This window comes from Propithecus coquereli, unplaced genomic scaffold, assembly GCF_000956105.1.
Source record: "Propithecus coquereli isolate 6110/MARCELLA unplaced genomic scaffold, Pcoq_1.0 Scaffold111, whole genome shotgun sequence".
NCBI classification, from domain to species: domain Eukaryota; kingdom Metazoa; phylum Chordata; class Mammalia; order Primates; family Indriidae; genus Propithecus; species Propithecus coquereli.
The window spans coordinates 2,987,247-3,005,580 of NW_012135081.1; the positions used below are offsets into that span (position 1 = coordinate 2,987,247).

Genomic DNA, 18,334 nt, shown 5'->3' on the forward strand with positions numbered 1-18,334 from the left:
GTTGTGTTACAGTTGCCTACGGTATTCAGTACAGTAACGTGCTGTGCAGGTTTGTAGCCCAGGAGCAATAAGCCATACCATCCAGCCTAGGTGTGCAGTAGGTTATCCCATCTGGGTCTGCATAGCACACTCTGTGAGGGTCACACAACAACAAATCGCCTAACATTGTGTTTCTCAGAATGTGTCCCCATCACTAGGTAATGCATGACTGTAGTTATTAACAGTCCCACTTTACAGATTAGGAAACGGGTACAAGAAAGTTAAAACTTGCTCCAGGTCATGTGATTAATATTAGAGCTGGTATTTGAGCCTTTCTGCCCTGTTCCCACCATGATACTCACTGTGGCTCCTAGTGATGGCAATTCAAACTTTTTCAGGGGTGTGGGCAGCGGTGATGATTATCTTAGAACTGTGTCTTTCTCAGACTTCTCACGCATTCTGTAAAATATGTAGATATACGCAGATATGTGTAGGGAGAGCCTTTCTCAGAGGACCCACAGCCCTTACCGGATGTTTGGCTAATCTTTATACCATTTCTGTAAGATGAGTGGTGTTTTCTGGCTGGGCAGTTGAGGCCCAGATAGGCTCAGGGACTCACCCAGTTCCTTATCACAAACCCACATGACCCAGCCCCCAGTTCCGTTCTCTGTCCTGTCTAGCATAGATTTCACCACTTTTGTTCTTTCCTGTCTTACACCAAGATTGTTTAAGTACTTCCCAAAAATAATGAGCCACGTGTGGGTGTGTTCATTCTCCAGAATGAATCACTGTGAAAGAGGCCGTGAACCAAGGAAAGAAGCATAAATATCTGGAATCAGAGGCTCCTGCCTATTCTGCCCCACTAATTGGTGGACTCTGAAGTGAGCTCTTTTCTGAAAGGCGACTGTGGGTTTGGCCCTGTGTGTCTCACTGTGCTCAGAATAGTCCTCTCTTGAAGTTGTTAATTTTCCCTTGCTTGCTTCCCCAAATAGACCCAATGCTGTTCTCTTTACTGGACATCACAACATGTGTGTTGAGAGGTATGCTGTCCACAGGGACCCCTTTCGTGCCTGAGCGTCCCCACTGACACAAAGAGGAATGGGAATTAGCTGTCTTGGATCAACAGGATTCCAGCATGAGTAAAAGATGTTTGGATTAAGTATTCCGAGAATTGCAGAAGTAAATTTAAAAGCAAAAAGAATAAAAGAGGGAGCAAATAAAGGTTTTGGGAGGAAAAATTAGGAGGTTCCTTAGTCTGTCTTGTGTACAAGGGTTGGAATCGAACTTCAGGAGAAATTTACTTTTAAAGCTCCCTTGTATGATTTGGGTCCTAGTCTAATGGGTGCCTACTTTAACTTTCTGCTTTTAAGAAATAACACTACCCAAACTCTTCAGCAGGTAGCTGCATGTTTTGGAATTTCTCCCAGAAGAAAGGGATCTGACCAAGCATGACAAAATACAACAGGCCATACAGTGAAGATCTACACTGTCTACCTGTCAGTGCTGCCTCTCCTTTTTTTCTTGGGTGGGAATAGCAAGGGGTTGTCTCATTTATAGAAAGCCTGAGGAAGGAGGGGTTGGCCGTGGAGATATTTAGAATCTGTCCTTGGGTTTGAAAGCCAAGAGATGCCTTCCAGAGTATTGGAGGAAGAGACGAAGATAGACTATTTACAGCCTGAATGGGTGAGTTATGACAGGGTAGTTTTTCATGGGATTGGTCATAAATGTCTCTCTCTAGGGGCCTTAGTGTGAGTGTATTCCCATTTGGCATCCAGATAGTATTCACTTAGGGCGCAGTCTGAGACTCGAGCCCCACCTCCATCCCCTGATGCGTGAATGCTTCATTCAGCACTGCAAGTCCCAGCCTCAGTATTCCGGTGGCCAGAGCTACACTCCTGCCCGTCCCAAGAGGTCAGGGCTAGGTTAGTCTCATGGGAGACAGTGTTGGGGAGAACCAACTGCTGCTGTCTGTGCTATTCTTGTTAGTCGGATAAATAAAGGATTTCAGATTCCAGGGCTGCTGAACAGGCTTTCAGAGGCGCCAAATTCATTTACAGTAATTTCCTGTCAAATAGGACGCACTGTGTATGATGCATACCCACCGAAACTCCTTAGTCCCAGAGGTGACTGTGTGAACTATTTGGAAAAAATACTGTGTGTGTATGTGTGCTATCTGGGGTCCTCTCAGGATGGGTTAAACTTATTGAGCACTGTTTTTTGCATAATCTCTTAGTCCTCACAATAAGTCTGTGAAGTGGGCACCCAAATTCTTCTCTTTGGAGGATATCCTGTTTGCCCCTCATGAGAGGGGGACCTGACGTGGTCTAAAGACAGGAGGATGGTGATGGAGTAGTCAGGGAAAGCTTTTCAAAAGAAGTGACATTTGAGTTGAATTTTGAAGGATTTGTAAGAATTAGGCAGGAAAAAAGCGTTGCAGCAAAAGCATGTGTGAGAACATGTGAGAGCATGCATGCCGCGTTTAGGAAGCTGCAGGCTGCCTGGTGCCTGCCAAAGGAGGTGGGGTTGATGACGGCTCTGAGGCACCCTAGGTGGCTTTGCCTGGAGTGTGTGGGTGTGGGTCCTGTATTCTCCAAAGGGAAGACACCTTCCTCCTATCAGGCATCTCAATCTGAAGGAAAAGGTAGTTCCTCTGTCTCTCAAAGGCATAAAATAGAACACTTAGAGGAAAATGATGGGGCCCTGTTTGAGAGCCAAATAAACAGGTGAAAAGATATGCCCCAGTTGAAGATATCTTTCTGGCCCCATCTCTATAAAAGCTCCCTATTTTGGAACATCAAATGTGCTAAGGGATTATCTTCTAAGTTTGGAAAAGGACCTGGAAAAGATCTCACCATCGATGTCAATGTCTGCTCCCAAATTTCCTGCAGCTCTGCAGTGTGCGTGCACCAGCTGCCTACAGGCCAACTACACGTGTGAAACAGATGGGGCCTGCATGGTTTCCATTTTCAACCTGGATGGGATGGAGCACCATGTGCGCACCTGCATCCCCAAAGTGGAACTGGTCCCCGCCGGGAAGCCCTTCTACTGCCTGAGCTCAGAGGATCTGCGCAACACCCACTGCTGCTATACTGACTTCTGCAACAAGATCGACCTGAGGGTGCCCAGTGGTGAGTGGACGCCCTTGTTGGACTATTGGCTCATCTTGGAGGTAGGGCACCCCCGTCGTCTCGTCCTTCTCTACTCTTCCCCAATCCCTTGGTTCGATGATAGGTGAAGGTGCCTTTGGATGTTCCCTAGGTGACAAGGGTTGGGATTCCTCCCAAGTCAGTTTTGTAGGTTAGAGGATGAAGGAGGCAGATTATCAAGTTGGTTCTAGAGGTGCCAGCTTGTTCTGGGTAGTGGCTGAGCAGCCATCAGCAGTGGTGAAGAGTGGAAGAACTAGGCAGGGATCCCCACAGGAGGATGTGGGCCTGCTCTGGAAGGAGATGGCCCAGAGCCATGTGGAGGGAACTGCTCTGAGGAGGGTGGTGGCCAGGCGTGAGGAGGGCTAGAATAGGAAAAGGATGGCGATCAAGGCTAAGGGATACTATATATCATCTCGTTGCCAGTCTGCCATTTAGAAGGTATTACAGTGGAGCTCAAAGGAGAAGGGGAGAAACTAGAGCAGAGCTTAGAGGAGCTATGGTAAGTTAAGAGTAGAAACTGGCATCTTCCAGGGAGGGGGCGCTGAGGCGGGAAGAGTACCCTGAAATGCAGTGAGGTTGCAAAGGGGGTTGTGGGTTTGACTGTTGAAAGAGGCGCCTTAACTAAAGAAGTTTGGCATTTGAGAGCATCTAGGCAGACAAACTAGGCCAGTAAGACCAGAGAGATCGAAGGAACCTGAGTGCCTTGAGAGGGAAAGGAGTCTCTTTCACTTTGGGGTGGGTGTTGGGGATGAATAAGACCACATCTTTCCCTTGTTTTTTTACTCTTGTTCTTTCCTTCTCTTCTCTCACTTGACCCAGGTCACCTCAAGGAGCCTGAGCACTCTTCCATGTGGGGCCCCGTGGAGCTGGTAGGCATTATTGCCGGCCCGGTGTTCCTCCTGTTTCTCATCATCATCATTGTTTTCCTTGTCATTAACTATCATCAGCGTGTCTATCACAACCGTCAGAGACTGGAAGTGGAAGATCCCTCATGTGAGATGTGTCTCTCCAAAGACAAGACGCTCCAGGATCTTGTCTACGATCTCTCCACCTCGGGGTCTGGCTCAGGTACTGAGTTCTCAGGGGTGTCTTGTCTGTTGTTGGCTTTCATCACCGTTTCCCAGCAAGATGGAGTGTTTATGAGAAAGGTCTGGGGCCCTGCATTTGTTTCCACCAGCACTGAGTCATTTGGATTCATAATTCCCCTTCTTTTGGAGTCCTACATATAATGAGATAAGATAATGTGTTTACAGCAAATCTTTCGTTCCCTGGGATTCCGAAGGTCTAGTGCAGAACTCTCCATTGCAGAGACCCTGCCTCTCTCCAAGTCTTGTAACTGCACATACAGCCATTAAATTCAGCTGGTTCCACCTGAGCAGTGGGGTGCTCAGTTTAAGGGCCCCTTTTGAGAAACAGGAGTGTGCTAGATTCCTGTGAGGTGATGACAGCTAATCATTGATCTCTGAGCAACCACAAGGGGAGTTTAAGGACATTGAGTAAAGTTTAGAGTTGGGATTTGGTGAATCATTGACTTGTACCAGTTGCCCATGGTTTTCTGGTGGAGGTTAAAAAAAAGGCAGCTTGGGCTTCCAGCATAGTATCAGCGCCATTTCCTGTGCTGCCTGTTGTTGACCACGTCTCTCTCAGATGAGGGAGCCGACCCAAACGTTGGACCTTGGCATGAGACCAGAATCTAGGATAAAGGGGATTGGGTCATTCAGGTCTCAGGGTGCAGCTCAGCTAGCTATTAGATGTGAACATGACTGCAAAAGATTTTTTTTAATGAAGATAAACCATTATTTTAGTGACAGTGGTATTTCATTCTCATGAAAGAAAGAATCATACACAAAGATCACTGTTGTCATTCTAGCTAAAACACACAGGATCTTATTTGTGAGCATTTGGTTTGTTTTTATGTATGTTTCCTTGCTGTGGGACAAGACTATTGTTCTTTAGGGAAATTATGCCATCAGTCATGGTCAGACATTCTTCCTTGACACAAGGAGAACTTTGAGCTGTGACATCTCCTGAATTTCAGTGGTTTTGCTTTTATTAAGCTTTGCAGAGAGCACCAAAATGATGGATGTATTTAAAAGCTGCATATTTTTAGAAACAGAAAAAAAACTAGGGCTTGTTCTTTGCTCAAAGAGGTAGGGCAGTGGTTAGAACTGCCTGGCTGACTGTGGGACTTGAGTTGCTGCTAGAGGTGAGTAGATAGGGTTTCCTGGAAGTCCATACTGCTCATATGAGTTTCAGTTCATTTTGATAAATATATGCTGAATATCCTCTGAGTGATATAGGATACAACAAAAATTAAAAGGAGGCTGACCCAGGATTGAATAGAAGAGGCAGGGATTATTGGGAAGAGTCTCATAGAAGAGGACGCATTTGAAGGGGTCTTGAAAAATGAGTTAGTATTTTTAATAGAGGTGAGAGCAGAGAACATTCCAGGCCAGTGAAAATACCTTGAGTAAAAAGGCATGAAGACTTGCTGTGTATTTAAGGAACTTATGATAAGGAGACCAGCATGGTGTGCTCATGCTCGGGGGCAGGGAAAGACAGGCTGGCCCAGATGTAAAGGACCATGGGGGCCATACTTTATCTTGTATGTAAGAGGCATCTACTGAAAAGTTTTCATGTGGGAAGATGAATGTTCATTTTTTCCTTTGGAGGGAATTCTGGCAGTGGTGTGGAAGATGAATTCATCCATTTACCAGCCTCCTGTTCGGAAGGGTGGGGTGAGGCAGGGCTGTGCGTGGGTTTGCAGGGCAAGAGCATTGTGAGATGGGAGGCAGAAAGACCTGTTTGGAAGTCTTTAAGGGCCAGAGGTGGTAGGACAGGTGCACAGGGGATAGAGAGGAGAGGTCTAGTTTGACAACATTTTGGTGGTTCTATACTGTTGCTGTTAAAAGCATAGACTATGGAGTCAGTCCTAGATTTTAACCCCTGCCTTGCCACTTACTGCCCGTATGAATTTGAATGAGTTCCATAACATTCTTCTTTGAGCCTTAGTTTTCTCCTCTTTAAAATGGGGATAATAAAAATACCTTCCTTACAGGCAGTTGTGAGGAAATGAGATAATTTGTGTAAAGCCCTTGGTATAGAGCCTAGTGCATAATAAATTGGTAGTTCAAATCTGCCAAACCTGGAGATTAATAACAAAGTTTTTTATTTGGTGGGTGGGGCGTTGGGAGTAAGAGAGTTAGACTCAGTCATAACGGTAAAGGCGATTGGGATACACTGAATGAGTCAAAGGAAGCAACAGTGAGTCTTATAAAGACAGTGAAATTAATCTTAGAATAAGTATAGTGTTCTACATCTTCAGCTCCACCTGTTAGCAGAGCTTTGCTCTGGGTGAAGAGCTGGCAACCCATGGGCTGGGCAGCACCGCCCTCTAGTGGCTAACGAGCAGAGTGTCCAGAAAGCAGCTCCCAGCACACAGTTCCCACTTGGTGTTCCCTGCCCCCTTTCCTTCCTCCATCAGGTTAAAGCAGATGTGGGTGGATTGGCCCACCGGTGTCTGGCTGCAGAGTTGGTAAATCTGCCCAAACATTTACATTCAAGGGGGGGATAGTGGGAAGGGAATGAGGAAAGGAAAATTTCCTGTTGGGTATAATATACGCTATTTGTGACAGGTGTACTAGAAGCCCAGACATCACCACTCTACAGTACATCCATGTAACCAAAAACCACTTGTACCCATAAATTAAAAAATGTAATTGTTGAGATACATCTGTGATCACTTATGACTTCATCTGTATTTACGTTTTATTTATAAAAGTTCAGTCACTCTGTGTATGATAAGAGTCTTATTTTTCATGTAACATTATTTATAACATTTTCTTTGACTTTTTCTGTGTATGTATGGTTTAAGTTCATATTTAACATTTTAAAGGATGGCCATAGTATTTTATCCAGTTGATAGGACTACTTATTTTCCGAAAGATCTATTCCTTATTATTGGAACTCCCTGAACAACAACAACAAAAAAAAAACAACATTCCTACTATCACTTACAGAAAAATTTGTTTCATTGTATACTCAATGAAATACTTTATTTGAACATACTGTGAGGTCAATATTAGGCAATAAAACATAAAAATGTTGATGGTGGCAATTCTAAAAAAAATTTACATTCGAATCTGTCATCCATATAAACTGAGAGGAGGAGTAGCTTAGCGAGGGAGCAGCTAATCATGTGTGTTGCCCTCCCTGTGTTCACTCACTCCCGGTCGCCGCCGGCTCAGCCCTCTGGTAGATTATCTAGACATGGCGCAGGGGTGGCAGCAGCTCTCTGTGGTTAATGACCGTTGTAGAGCAAACACGCTGTTTTAAGGGCCTTTCCACTGTGCCATTGAACGTGGGCGTCGCAAAGTTTGACAGATTTGCAATGTCAGGTTTCTTTCCATTCTTTGGTCCACAGGGCTACCTCTTTTTGTCCAGCGCACCGTGGCCCGAACCATCGTTTTACAGGAGATTATTGGCAAGGGTCGGTTTGGGGAAGTGTGGCGTGGCCGCTGGAGGGGTGGTGATGTGGCTGTGAAAATTTTCTCTTCTCGCGAAGAGCGGTCTTGGTTCCGGGAAGCAGAGATATACCAGACAGTCATGCTGCGCCACGAGAACATCCTTGGATTCATTGCCGCTGACAACAAAGGTAAAAGGCTGGGCTTGGATACAGTGTCCCCAAAGTGGCAGCATTCCCAGATGGAGGATGACTCGGGAAGGTGTGCGGCTGTGTGGCACACAGCTCTGTTTGCCCTCATCGTTGTTACCCGTAGAAACGGGACCTGAATACGGTCATGGTTTCCACATTTTTCTTAAGGTGCGGAGACTTCTCTTTCCTGAAAAGCTTATACGGAAACCCAGGTTATCAAGCAGCTAAAGAACAGTGCTATTAAACAGATAAACAACACTCAGCCCCTCACCTGCCGGCTCAGTGTCTCTTTTTTATCACTCTCCCAGACCCATTTCCAGTGTACCCTGCAAGGGCTCTAGTAAGTGTATTTTGAAAATCACTAGGATGAGGAATTGCGGCCTCAACCCTGCCAGGAAAGGACACCCACAGAAAGGCATGTGGTCCACGAAGTGTCACCCAGTGGCCTTCAGACTCAGGTTTTGGTCTGGCTTGTACCCTTGTTTTCTCCTTCCTCTGCCGCCTTTTCTTGCTTTAATTTTTGAGTCTGTGTTGTGTGCCCAGGCACATTTCTATTTTTGAGGCTCTCACTGATTAGCAAAGAGGTGAGCACAAATTGGGGGCGAGTCACACCTGAGCTTGATTGAGACGACGGTGGCAAGAGTTGGTCAGGAAGAATAACCGGTGGGACGGGCACTGTAGACACATGCAGAAGTGAGGAATAACTTGGGCTGGCAGTGCCACAGCAAAGGGTGGAGAGGTAGGCAGAGGCCAGATTATGAAGGGCCTTTCTGAGAGGATTGTGTTTTATTCTGAAGATAGTGGGTAGTAATTGAAATTTCATTCATTAATTCAGTAACATTTATTTTATTTTATTTTTTTGAGACAGAGTCTCACTGTGTTACCCGGGCTAGAGTTCCGTGGCGTCAGCCTAGCTCAAAACAACCTCAAACTCCTGGGCTCAAGCGATCCTCCTGCCTCAGCCTCCCGAGTAGCTGGGACTACAGGCATGCGCCACCATGCCCGGCTAATTTTTTCTATATATTTTTAGTTGTCCGATTAATTTCTTTCTATTTTTAGTAGAAATGGGGTCTCGCTCTTGCTCAGGCTGGTTTCGAACTCCTGAGCTCAAACAATCCGCCTGCCTCGGCCTCCCAGAGTGCTAGGATTACAGGCATGAGCCACCGCGCCCGGCCTCAGTAACATTTATTGACTGCTGTGGACCAGGACTGCTGCCAGCCGTGTGGATCATGACACGCAAGAGCAAGACACAGTCACAGCCTTGCCCTTACAGACCTGGGGTAGGGGGAGCAGACGTGCACCTGGAGTGCAGAGAGGACGGCCAGGACGTGACCAGGTCCACATTGTAGAAGAGTCTGGCAGTTGTGACACAGCTTGCTCCTGTGGTGCAGTGAGTTTTAGACGTTAGTGTCTGCAAAGCCTGTGGAAGATGCTAAGTATTTGTTTTTTGTTCCTAAAACAATAGCAAGCTGCTCATTCCTCACGTTGCTGTGGGGGGTTGTAATGGCCTCAGCTGCTCCCAAGCTGAACAGTCTTGGGCTGGTACGCAAGGCAAGAAGGGGAAGAGAGTTATTTACTCTCTCTGAGTAAGCTGTTCCTTTTTAAAACAGCATCACCTTTTGATAAAGTTTAAATCTTCCATATATCTTAAAGGATCAAAATGTTATTGACTGTTTTGATAAACATGATAAGTAAGTTAAAATGGAAGCCTTTTAACTTATCTGCAGGGTCCTCAGGACTTCGGGGCTGGTTAGAGTGTAAGCAGCAATGTGCTGGGTGAGTCCCTTGTTTCGGATAAGAGAAGTGAAGATTTGTGTGGTTCCAGGACCACTCCCTTTATTGACTCTGGCAGCGCATGTGAGTAGGGATCTGGCTGTCAAAACCCACATTAGGGCCAGGGAAGGAGAAAAACCAGACTCCTTCGTTCTTGCCCTTTAAACATGATATATGTAGTATTGTACCCTGGAATTAGCAGCAGCCTGGAATTTTGGAGATTTCAATCCAGTTTCCAGTCTTCTATCATCAGCAGCATAGCGTAATTAGAGTCCTGCTTTTAGTGTTTTTCTCCCTCCCTCCCCTTGTCATCCTCTTCACTGCCCCATGTATGAAAGAGAGAAAACCAAGTGTGTGCTGTCCACCTTCCATTGTTCTTCTGAAGGATAAGATGACCTCTCTGGGAATACTAGGAAGCAGGTTGTTCATGTGTTGAATAGCTTTTTTTGGCCTGGCATACAACAATGTGTAAAGGAGATCTTTCCTACCCTCACAGAGAGCTCATGGCCTGGTAAGGGCTACAGCCTGAAAAGGAGCATTTCAGATGAGACAGGTGCTGGGGGTGGGCTGTGGTCAGAGGGTCCTGGGACCCAGAGGAGGACCTCCAAGGCTTTTCTCCTTGGCGGTAGTGAATGCAGCCCATCTGGTTCTCACCTGTAGGTGAGCGAGTCTTGTCGGGACCCAAGCAGCACTGCACACAAAGCTGGTGATACCTGTCACTTTCCCTAAGCATATGCTTTCCTTTTCTGGACACCTCACATTTCAAATTTGGCGTAAAAAGGAAGCACTGTTCAGAATCCTACTGCCCACCTAAAAATAATGGGAGCAGGCCTAAAACAGAAGTGGTGTTCTCCTGTCCTTACTGGAGCCTGAAACTAGTAGACCACTGTAAATGAAATGGGCATGGGCTGGCGGGGGGGAAGGTGAGGGCCATCAAGAGGTGTGGAGGGGAGAAATATGAATTCAGCAGTCTAACTGGATTTTGTGTTGTACATAGTCATCCTTTCCAACTTTAACCTTTGTGCCGGTAGTTGTACCTTTTGCGGAATTCAACTCTGGTTCTCTGCAGATAATGGCACCTGGACACAGCTGTGGCTTGTCTCTGACTATCATGAGCATGGCTCCCTGTTTGATTATCTGAACCGGTACACAGTAACAATCGAGGGCATGATCAAGCTGGCCTTGTCTGCTGCTAGTGGGCTGGCGCACCTGCACATGGAGATCGTGGGCACGCAAGGTGAGCGCACCAGTTGCAGGACCGTGTGGTGGGGTAGGCTTCAAAAGTCTGTACTGTCCTGATTTTGTTCCTGGAATTCCATTTTACTGAGAAAGTTGGGACTGGACTTTAGGAACTGTAGTCTAATCTAAAGGAAAGAGATTTGAGCTTTGAGTAAGAACAAGAGGCATCTACAGGGTGTTCTCTTCACCTCTGTCTTTAGAACTCCTTCAGGAGCTCTGTAATGTCAGTATTCACTTATTTGCCAATCGATGTCCTGACACAGTTGTTTGGTATTAAGGAGTAGTCATCTCAGAAGCCCACAGTACACATGGAAAAGAATGCATCTACAAAGCTAGGCGTGGTGGAATGCCCCTGTAGTCCCAGCTACTCAGGAGGCTGAGACAGGAGGATCACTTGACCCCAGGAATTCAGTGCCACAGTGCGCTATGATAGACACTGCACTCCTGTGACTAGACACTGCACTCCAGCCTGGGCAACATAGTGAGACCCCACCTTTAAAAAATAAATAAAAATTAAAAAAGAATGGAGCTAAAAAGATAAACCAATGCAACAGAAGCATCAGTTTAGTAATTTCAGATATTCCTTGTTGGGGACAGCTGGCTTCTTGGTGGATTAGACACTGGGCTTTACTAATCTAGTAAGGTTTTCCTAGAGGAAAAAGACCTCAAGCTTTACTGCCTATTGACTGTAATGTTGGCTCTTTGGGAGATCCTGGATCTTGTCACAGTGGCAGGTGTGATCCCTGATGCCTGGTTGATCAGGGCAATAGCTAGCTCTTGCTGGCCATGAAAGAAAACCAACCCTGAAAGTTCGATCCTGTTAGTAGTTTATGCAGTTCTATTAGTAGTCCTTATCTTTGGGCCTCTTTGATTCTGAGACTAGCCAACACAGCAGCTTCTCTTGGAATTCCCCAGAAGTTCTTTACCTAAGCATATTTGTTCAGGGAAAGTGAGGAGTAGTAGTATTAATAGTAATATTAGCTAATATGCATGTACTTCTAAGGTCTTTACTTACCTACATCAATGCACTTAATCCTCACAGCAGTCCCATGAAGTAAGTACTGTCATTCCGATTTTATAGATGAGAAGACCAAGGCACAAACAAATGGGTTAAGTTATTTTCTCGGGGTCACTGGGTTAGTGGGAGGCAGAGCCAGGACTCAAACCCACACAATCTGGCTGCAGAGTTTATGCATTTAACGTTTATATTATGTCTCTTTAAAGATCCCTTGTTTTTTTCCTGCTAGGGAAGCCTGGAATTGCTCATCGAGACTTAAAGTCAAAGAACATCCTGGTGAAGAAGAATGGCATGTGCGCCATCGCAGACCTGGGCCTGGCTGTCCGTCATGATGCGGTCACTGACACCATCGACATTGCCCCAAATCAGAGGGTGGGGACCAAACGGTAGGAAGCCTGGGCCTCTGCTCTCGCTCAGCAGCTTGTACTGAGTGTCCCATGTGTGTACCCTTTCCCATATGTGCAGGAGAAGGCGGTCTAGAAAAAGGAGGTGAGGACCTTGTTCTCACCCCGCTGAGGGTGCAGTTGAACACCCACTCTCCACACCGGAAAGCTGCACAGTCGCATCTAACAGATACAAGTGCCAAGAGCACAGCTCTGTAAAATTGTATAGGTGTTGGTGGTATTTGGTGGGCGGAGGGGAGAAGGAGACTCTGGAGCAGGATTTAGAAGGGTGGTAGGTACCAGGCTTGGCAGGGGGAAGAGAGAAAATATCGCAGTCCACAAGGGTGGCTTGTGCAGAGAGCACTGAAGGAGGCAGACAGCGTGTTCTGCCTGGGGGTTGGAGCAGGTTTGCCAAGCTGTAGCAGAGGGAACCTAGGGTGGAGAGTGGGGCACCTTTCAGGATTATGGGCCCGCTTCTCACGTCATACAGAAGTGAAGTAAGAAGTGAGGACCCGTGATTGCAGATTGACTGTATGAGTTAGAAATGAGACTGCCTTTTAATTGGATGGAAAAGGGGGATCTGTTTGCTGAACCTAAATGAATTTCATTAAATTGTGCTGCTAGTATTTTTTGTTCTTTTGACCTAAATGATTGCAGCTACCCAGACCCCAAAGTGTGGAGCCTGAGGTGATCCCTGATTTGTTGTGGGGTGGGGTAATTACTACTCAGAGTCACTAAGGGTGACACTGACCTCCTCTAGAATTAATTTTCACAGGCGCTATTAGCACTGACCTTTCTTTTTCTTTTCCTTCTCTTTCTCTTTATTTAAAAAAAAAAAAATTTCACCCCCACATATCCGGCCAGGCATGGTGGCCCATGCCTGTAATCCCAGCACTCTGGGAGGCCAAGGCAAGAGGATCTCTTGAGGCCAGGAGTTAGAGACCAGCCTGGGTGACATATTGAGACCGCATATCTATAAAAAATTTTAAAAATTAGCCAGGTGTGGTAGTGTGTGCCTGTAGTCCTAGCTGCTCAGGAGGCTGAGGCAGGAGGATCTCTTGAGCCTGGGAGTTAAAATTTGCCGTGAGCTATGATGGTACCACTGCACTCCAGCCTGGGTGACAGAGCGAGACCCTGTCTCTTAAAAAAAAAAAACAATTTTTTCCCCCACATATCTGCCAAGACAGGTAAGATAACAAAAGAGGTTGAGAATGAAATTTAAGCTCAACCTATCACTGTGGCTATACTCAATAAAATGAAAGGCCCCTTTCAACCAGATATTACATACTATTACTGCCCATGTGACCCACGGTACAAGTACCTCTGGCAAACATGCTTCAAATAAACAAATCTTGATGGTTAAAAATAGAGATACACATAAGAGTAGCCAAGTCTATGCTCAAGTGTTCAGATTCAAATCTAAAACATGGGAGTTTGCATTGAAGAGATGGGCTTACTTCCTCCTCCCCAAGTGATTCTATTGGGGTGATGCTCTGTCACATTCAGAGGGCCCCTGAATCAATACTTTGGTTTAAAGAGCAATCATCATTTTCTGTGCATGACTGTGTTTGTTTTGCTGTTGCAGATACATGGCCCCTGAAGTACTTGATGAAACCATTAACATGAAACACTTTGACTCCTTTAAATGTGCTGATATCTATGCCCTCGGGCTGGTATATTGGGAGATTGCTCGAAGATGCAATTCTGGAGGTACCTTTCTTTTTTGCCTTCTCTTGCTCCTGCCTCCCAGTTCCAGAGTCCTGGATCACCCGAGGGGCTGGTATTTACTGCCTCCTTTCTTTTTACAACCTGTTGGATGTGCGCTGCCAGAGCCTGAATCACACACTTTCGGTTCTCATCAGAGGTGTGGGACCTTGGAGGCAGCTGTGCTAAGGGCGTGTTTACTCTTCGGACCAGCTTGTGGAATGGTGTTTTTCCTTGTGGTAACCATTCTGAAGTCCTGGTTGGCTTTTTTTTAAAAACCACATTGTCTGCATTATTCTATGGAGGTGGGAGGTGCCCTGGGTGCAGATAGCAGAGGATTCACGCAGGGCTGTCCTTTACATCAGAGGCAGTATATTCTAACACTCTGGCTCTCAAGCCACTTTCCTGGGGAACCCTGGTGTTTCATCGCTAAAATAATAGTGGTAATTTCCAAGTTTGCAGATGTGCATAGAATATTTACAAAATGAATTCTTTCCCTCCCATAATTAAAAAAAGTCTTTTTTTAAAAAAAGTGGCATTCGCAACTTCTTATTCATGTCAGAATCCAGTAAAAGATAGTGTCACATTTAGCAGAAAACACTTTTTATCATCAACTTAGTATATCAGTATTTTATGACAACCTTCAAGTATTCTGCCACATGATCAAGTTCAAGACCCTCTAGAGCCTTGCCCTCAGCCATTTCTCTCTAATGATAAGAGATTCCAAGGCAATGGAAGTGGTCGAATTAAAAATAACTGATAAGTCTCCAACAGAACCCTTTGTGTATTACTACCCTTTTCCATCTATGACATGTTTGGTAAAATCCGAATTATGGAGAAGGTGCCCAGGTATTACTCATGGAATTGGACCTCTTAAATTTTGATCCGTATATACAGATAAAACAGATTAAGAAAAACCTGGTCACATATGTGAATAAGTTCCTTTCTTCTTTCTCATGACATCCAGAAATTGGGGCTAAGTATGTAACAATATTAACATTCACCACCCTGATTATACCAATTCCATATATTAGCTAGATTTCTTCTTTAAAGCGAAACTTCCCCTAATTATCTATTTGGTTTCCAAGAGGCATCGTTTGTATAGGAAGGCAGGAAAAATACTTGATTCTTTCCATTTATTTACCATTTTTCAAAGTGATGAAGTCTTCCATAGCATCCTACAAAGGTGACTGAGGTGTTTTTTTTTTTTAGAATTATTATGAACCGGTGGATTTAAAAATACTTGTTTCCATTGAGGTTATTAGTCTTATTGTTACTTAGGTATTTTTATCTTTGGCCAGTTAGATTTTCAAGTTGGTGCCTTTTTTTTTTTTTTCCTTAAAGAGAGAGAGGGTCATCTTCTATTGCCCAGGCTGGAGTGGTGCAGTGGCACAATCATAGGTCAGTGCAGCCTTGAACTTCTGGGCCCAAGTGATCCTTCTTGCTCAACCTCCTAAGTAGCTAAGACTACAGGCACGCACCCCCCATACCTGGCTAATTTTTAAAAAAATTTTTTTAGAGAAACGGGGTCTCACTAAGTTGCCCAAGCTGGTCTCAAACTCCTGGCTTCAAGCGATTCTCCGTTCTTGGCCTCCCAAAAATGCTGGGATTACAGGTGTGAGCCACTATACCCAGCCAAGTTGGTGCCTTTTGACATAATCCCAGCAGTCTTTGATAGTTTCCTTGCTTTTTTGGTATGATAAAGATGTTCCTGGCTACTCTTGTGTATTTCTTATCCCATACCTAAAGTCAACCAAGTTCTCCAAGGAGCCCTAGTTTATCTTAGTGGTGTTTACAGATCACAATGTGAATGTTGTCATTGTCATTGGCTTTCAAATAATCTTCCTTCTGTTGATAACTCAGGTAGATATTTTCTTTTCTCCCAGGAGTCCATGAAGAGTATCAGCTGCCATATTATGACTTAGTGCCCTCTGACCCTTCCATTGAAGAAATGCGAAAGGTCGTATGTGACCAGAAGCTACGTCCCAACATCCCCAACTGGTGGCAGAGTTATGAGGTAGGAAGCTTCCCTGCCTCCTGTGGCTCTTTCATCTGCCTGATTTCTCTAGTTTAAAGAAGGGTCAGATAATGGGGTCAGACCCCAGGGATACCCCCTGCTAGTGTCAGTTATCATATACTGTCATATGCTACTATACACTGAGCCCTTTGGGGCTGCAGTCCCTTGTCCTGCATACTATACGGTGCCCTTTGGAGTTGACGGCCTTGTAGAAGAAAATGATTTCATCCCCAGGACACAGATAAAGGAGGTGGGCAACAAGAGACAGAAACAAAATCTGAACTTGGAGCTGTTAGACATATCAAACTAGAAAAATGGCTCTGGAGCCCTGGGGATGAGCGGAGCTCTGTAGGAGAGCTAGGAAGAGGCTCTTAGACTCAGCGGAGGGGAATGAAGGATGCACTTAGCAAGAGACATGCCTGTGAGGGAAGTGGCCTTTCCAGAGGCTCAGAAGAAGGGAGCAGGGTGACATGTGTGATGGGCTTGGGATTAGGATGGAGAATTCGAATTTAGGAGAGATGGCAGATGAAATGGGAGGGAGTGGATGACATTTGGTAGAAAAAATTGAAATGAGGACAAATTTATGACATAGATTCCTGCTAATCATAGAATTCTGGAGTCTCCGAATCTTCGGGGGAAAACAGTGTTTGCCTAGCTAAGTGCACATGGGCCTCCCTTTCACTCATGCCTCTGTTTTTCGTTTTACTTATTTTTTTTCTAGCTTTATTGAGGTATAATTGATAAATAAAATTGTAATCATACAACATGCTACTTTGATATATATATAGCGAAAGATTGCCACATTGAAGTCAGTTGGCACATCTGTCACGTCACCCAGTAGCCTTTGTGTGCTGCGACAAGGGCAGTTAAGATCTGCTCTCTCTGCAGATTTTAGGCATACAGCACGGTGTGTTGACTCTAATCGCCTTGCTGTCCATTAGAGCCCCAGAACCTATTCATCTGGTAATGAAATGGGGAAAGGTTGGCTCTGCTTATAAGAGTATGACCACTAGAGGGCATTTTGCATTTAAGAACAAAATTGCTTAGCACACATTTTGGGTGATGCCTTCTCGTTGCATAATTGAGCAGCATTTTTCAAAGTGTTTTCAGAACCCTCAGGGTAAGGTTTACTGCAGAGGATGAGAGTGAGGCTGAAAGAGCTGGTCTTTAGCTGTAGCTTTTGCCTTGTCCCTGCACAACCTGTCCTCTACGGAAGGAAGAGCTAAGGGGAAAGGGAGGCGTACCGAGCATTTCCCTAAGGTCAGCTGGTGGGGGTGGATTCCGCTAGACTCCACGAGGGGGAAGCAGTAGGGAAGTGAGTGAGGGCCTAGGGACTGGAAAGCCTTCTCCAAGGCATTGTTGATGGGCTGTGGGTCTCTCCGTGCAGGCGTTACGGGTGATGGGGAAGATGATGCGAGAGTGTTGGTATGCCAATGGCGCGGCCCGCCTGACTGCTCTGCGCATCAAGAAGACCCTCTCACAGCTCAGCGTGCAGGAAGATGTGAAGATCTAACTCTGCTCCCTCTCCCCCATGTGCACCTCTGGGCAGTGAGAACTACATACAGCTGCCACGTTGAGCGTACGATGGAGGCCTACCTCTCGTTTCTGCCCAGCCCTCTGTGGCCAGGAGCCCTGGCCTGCAAGAGGGATAGAGCCCGGGAGACTCGCTCACTCCCACGTTGGGTTTGAGACACAGACATCTTTTCTATTTACCTCCTAAAGGCATGGAGACTCTGAGAGCGAATTGTGTGGAGAACTCAATGCCACAACTCAAACTGGTTGTAGTGGGAAGTCCTGCAAAACCCGGTGCATCTGGCGTATATAGCCAGGAGTGGTGAAGGGGGTGGCCTGGGAGGGGCCAGAGGAGCTGAGTTGTTGCCAGTACTAAGCCGTGCTGAGGGTTTTCCTCCATGGACCAACCCGTAGCACACCACGGTGGCCCAGAGGAACTGGAGTGCAGCCCCTCTGACAAGCAGCTCTGAGCCGCGCGCTCCCCTCCTCCTTCATGTGGACATCTGGAGGGACTGCCAGTGGGGACAGAATCTGCCGCCTGTCTGTCCAGCGTGTGTGCATGTGCCGAGGTGTGTTCCCCGTTGTGCCTGGTTCGTGCCACGCCCTTACACTGTGTGTGTGTGTGTGTGTGTGTGTGTGTGTGTGTGTGTGTATATGTGTGTGTCTGTAGGTGCGCACTTACCTGCTTGAGCTTTCCGTGCATGTGCAGGTCGGGGGTGTGGTTGTCATGCTGTCTGTGCGAGCTGGTGCCTCTGTTCAATAGTGAGAGCATCTAGACCAGGCGCGGTGGCTCACGCCTGTAATCCTAGCTCTCTGGGAGGCTGAGGTGGGCGGACTGTTTGAGCTCAGGAGTTCGAAACCAGCCTGAGCAAGAGTGAGACCCCGTCTCTACTAAAATTAGAAAGAAAT

General features: G+C 46.0%; 1 protein-coding gene across 1 annotated transcript in view; it reads left to right on the forward strand.

Moving 5' to 3' along the window:
• Positions 1–17,909, forward strand: part of ACVR1B (activin A receptor, type IB) — a 36,278-nt gene extending 18,369 nt beyond the window's left edge. The window contains exons 2-9 of the mRNA XM_012654496.1: positions 2,868–3,107; positions 3,945–4,193; positions 7,549–7,779; positions 10,622–10,789; positions 12,039–12,195; positions 13,778–13,902; positions 15,783–15,913; positions 17,301–17,909. Coding sequence (XP_012509950.1) covers positions 2,868–3,107; positions 3,945–4,193; positions 7,549–7,779; positions 10,622–10,789; positions 12,039–12,195; positions 13,778–13,902; positions 15,783–15,913; positions 17,301–17,426 — 1,427 coding nt within the window. The 3' untranslated portion in view covers positions 17,427–17,909. The remainder of the gene's footprint in view (positions 1–2,867; positions 3,108–3,944; positions 4,194–7,548; positions 7,780–10,621; positions 10,790–12,038; positions 12,196–13,777; positions 13,903–15,782; positions 15,914–17,300) is intronic.
• Positions 17,910–18,334: the final 425 nt, after the last annotated feature.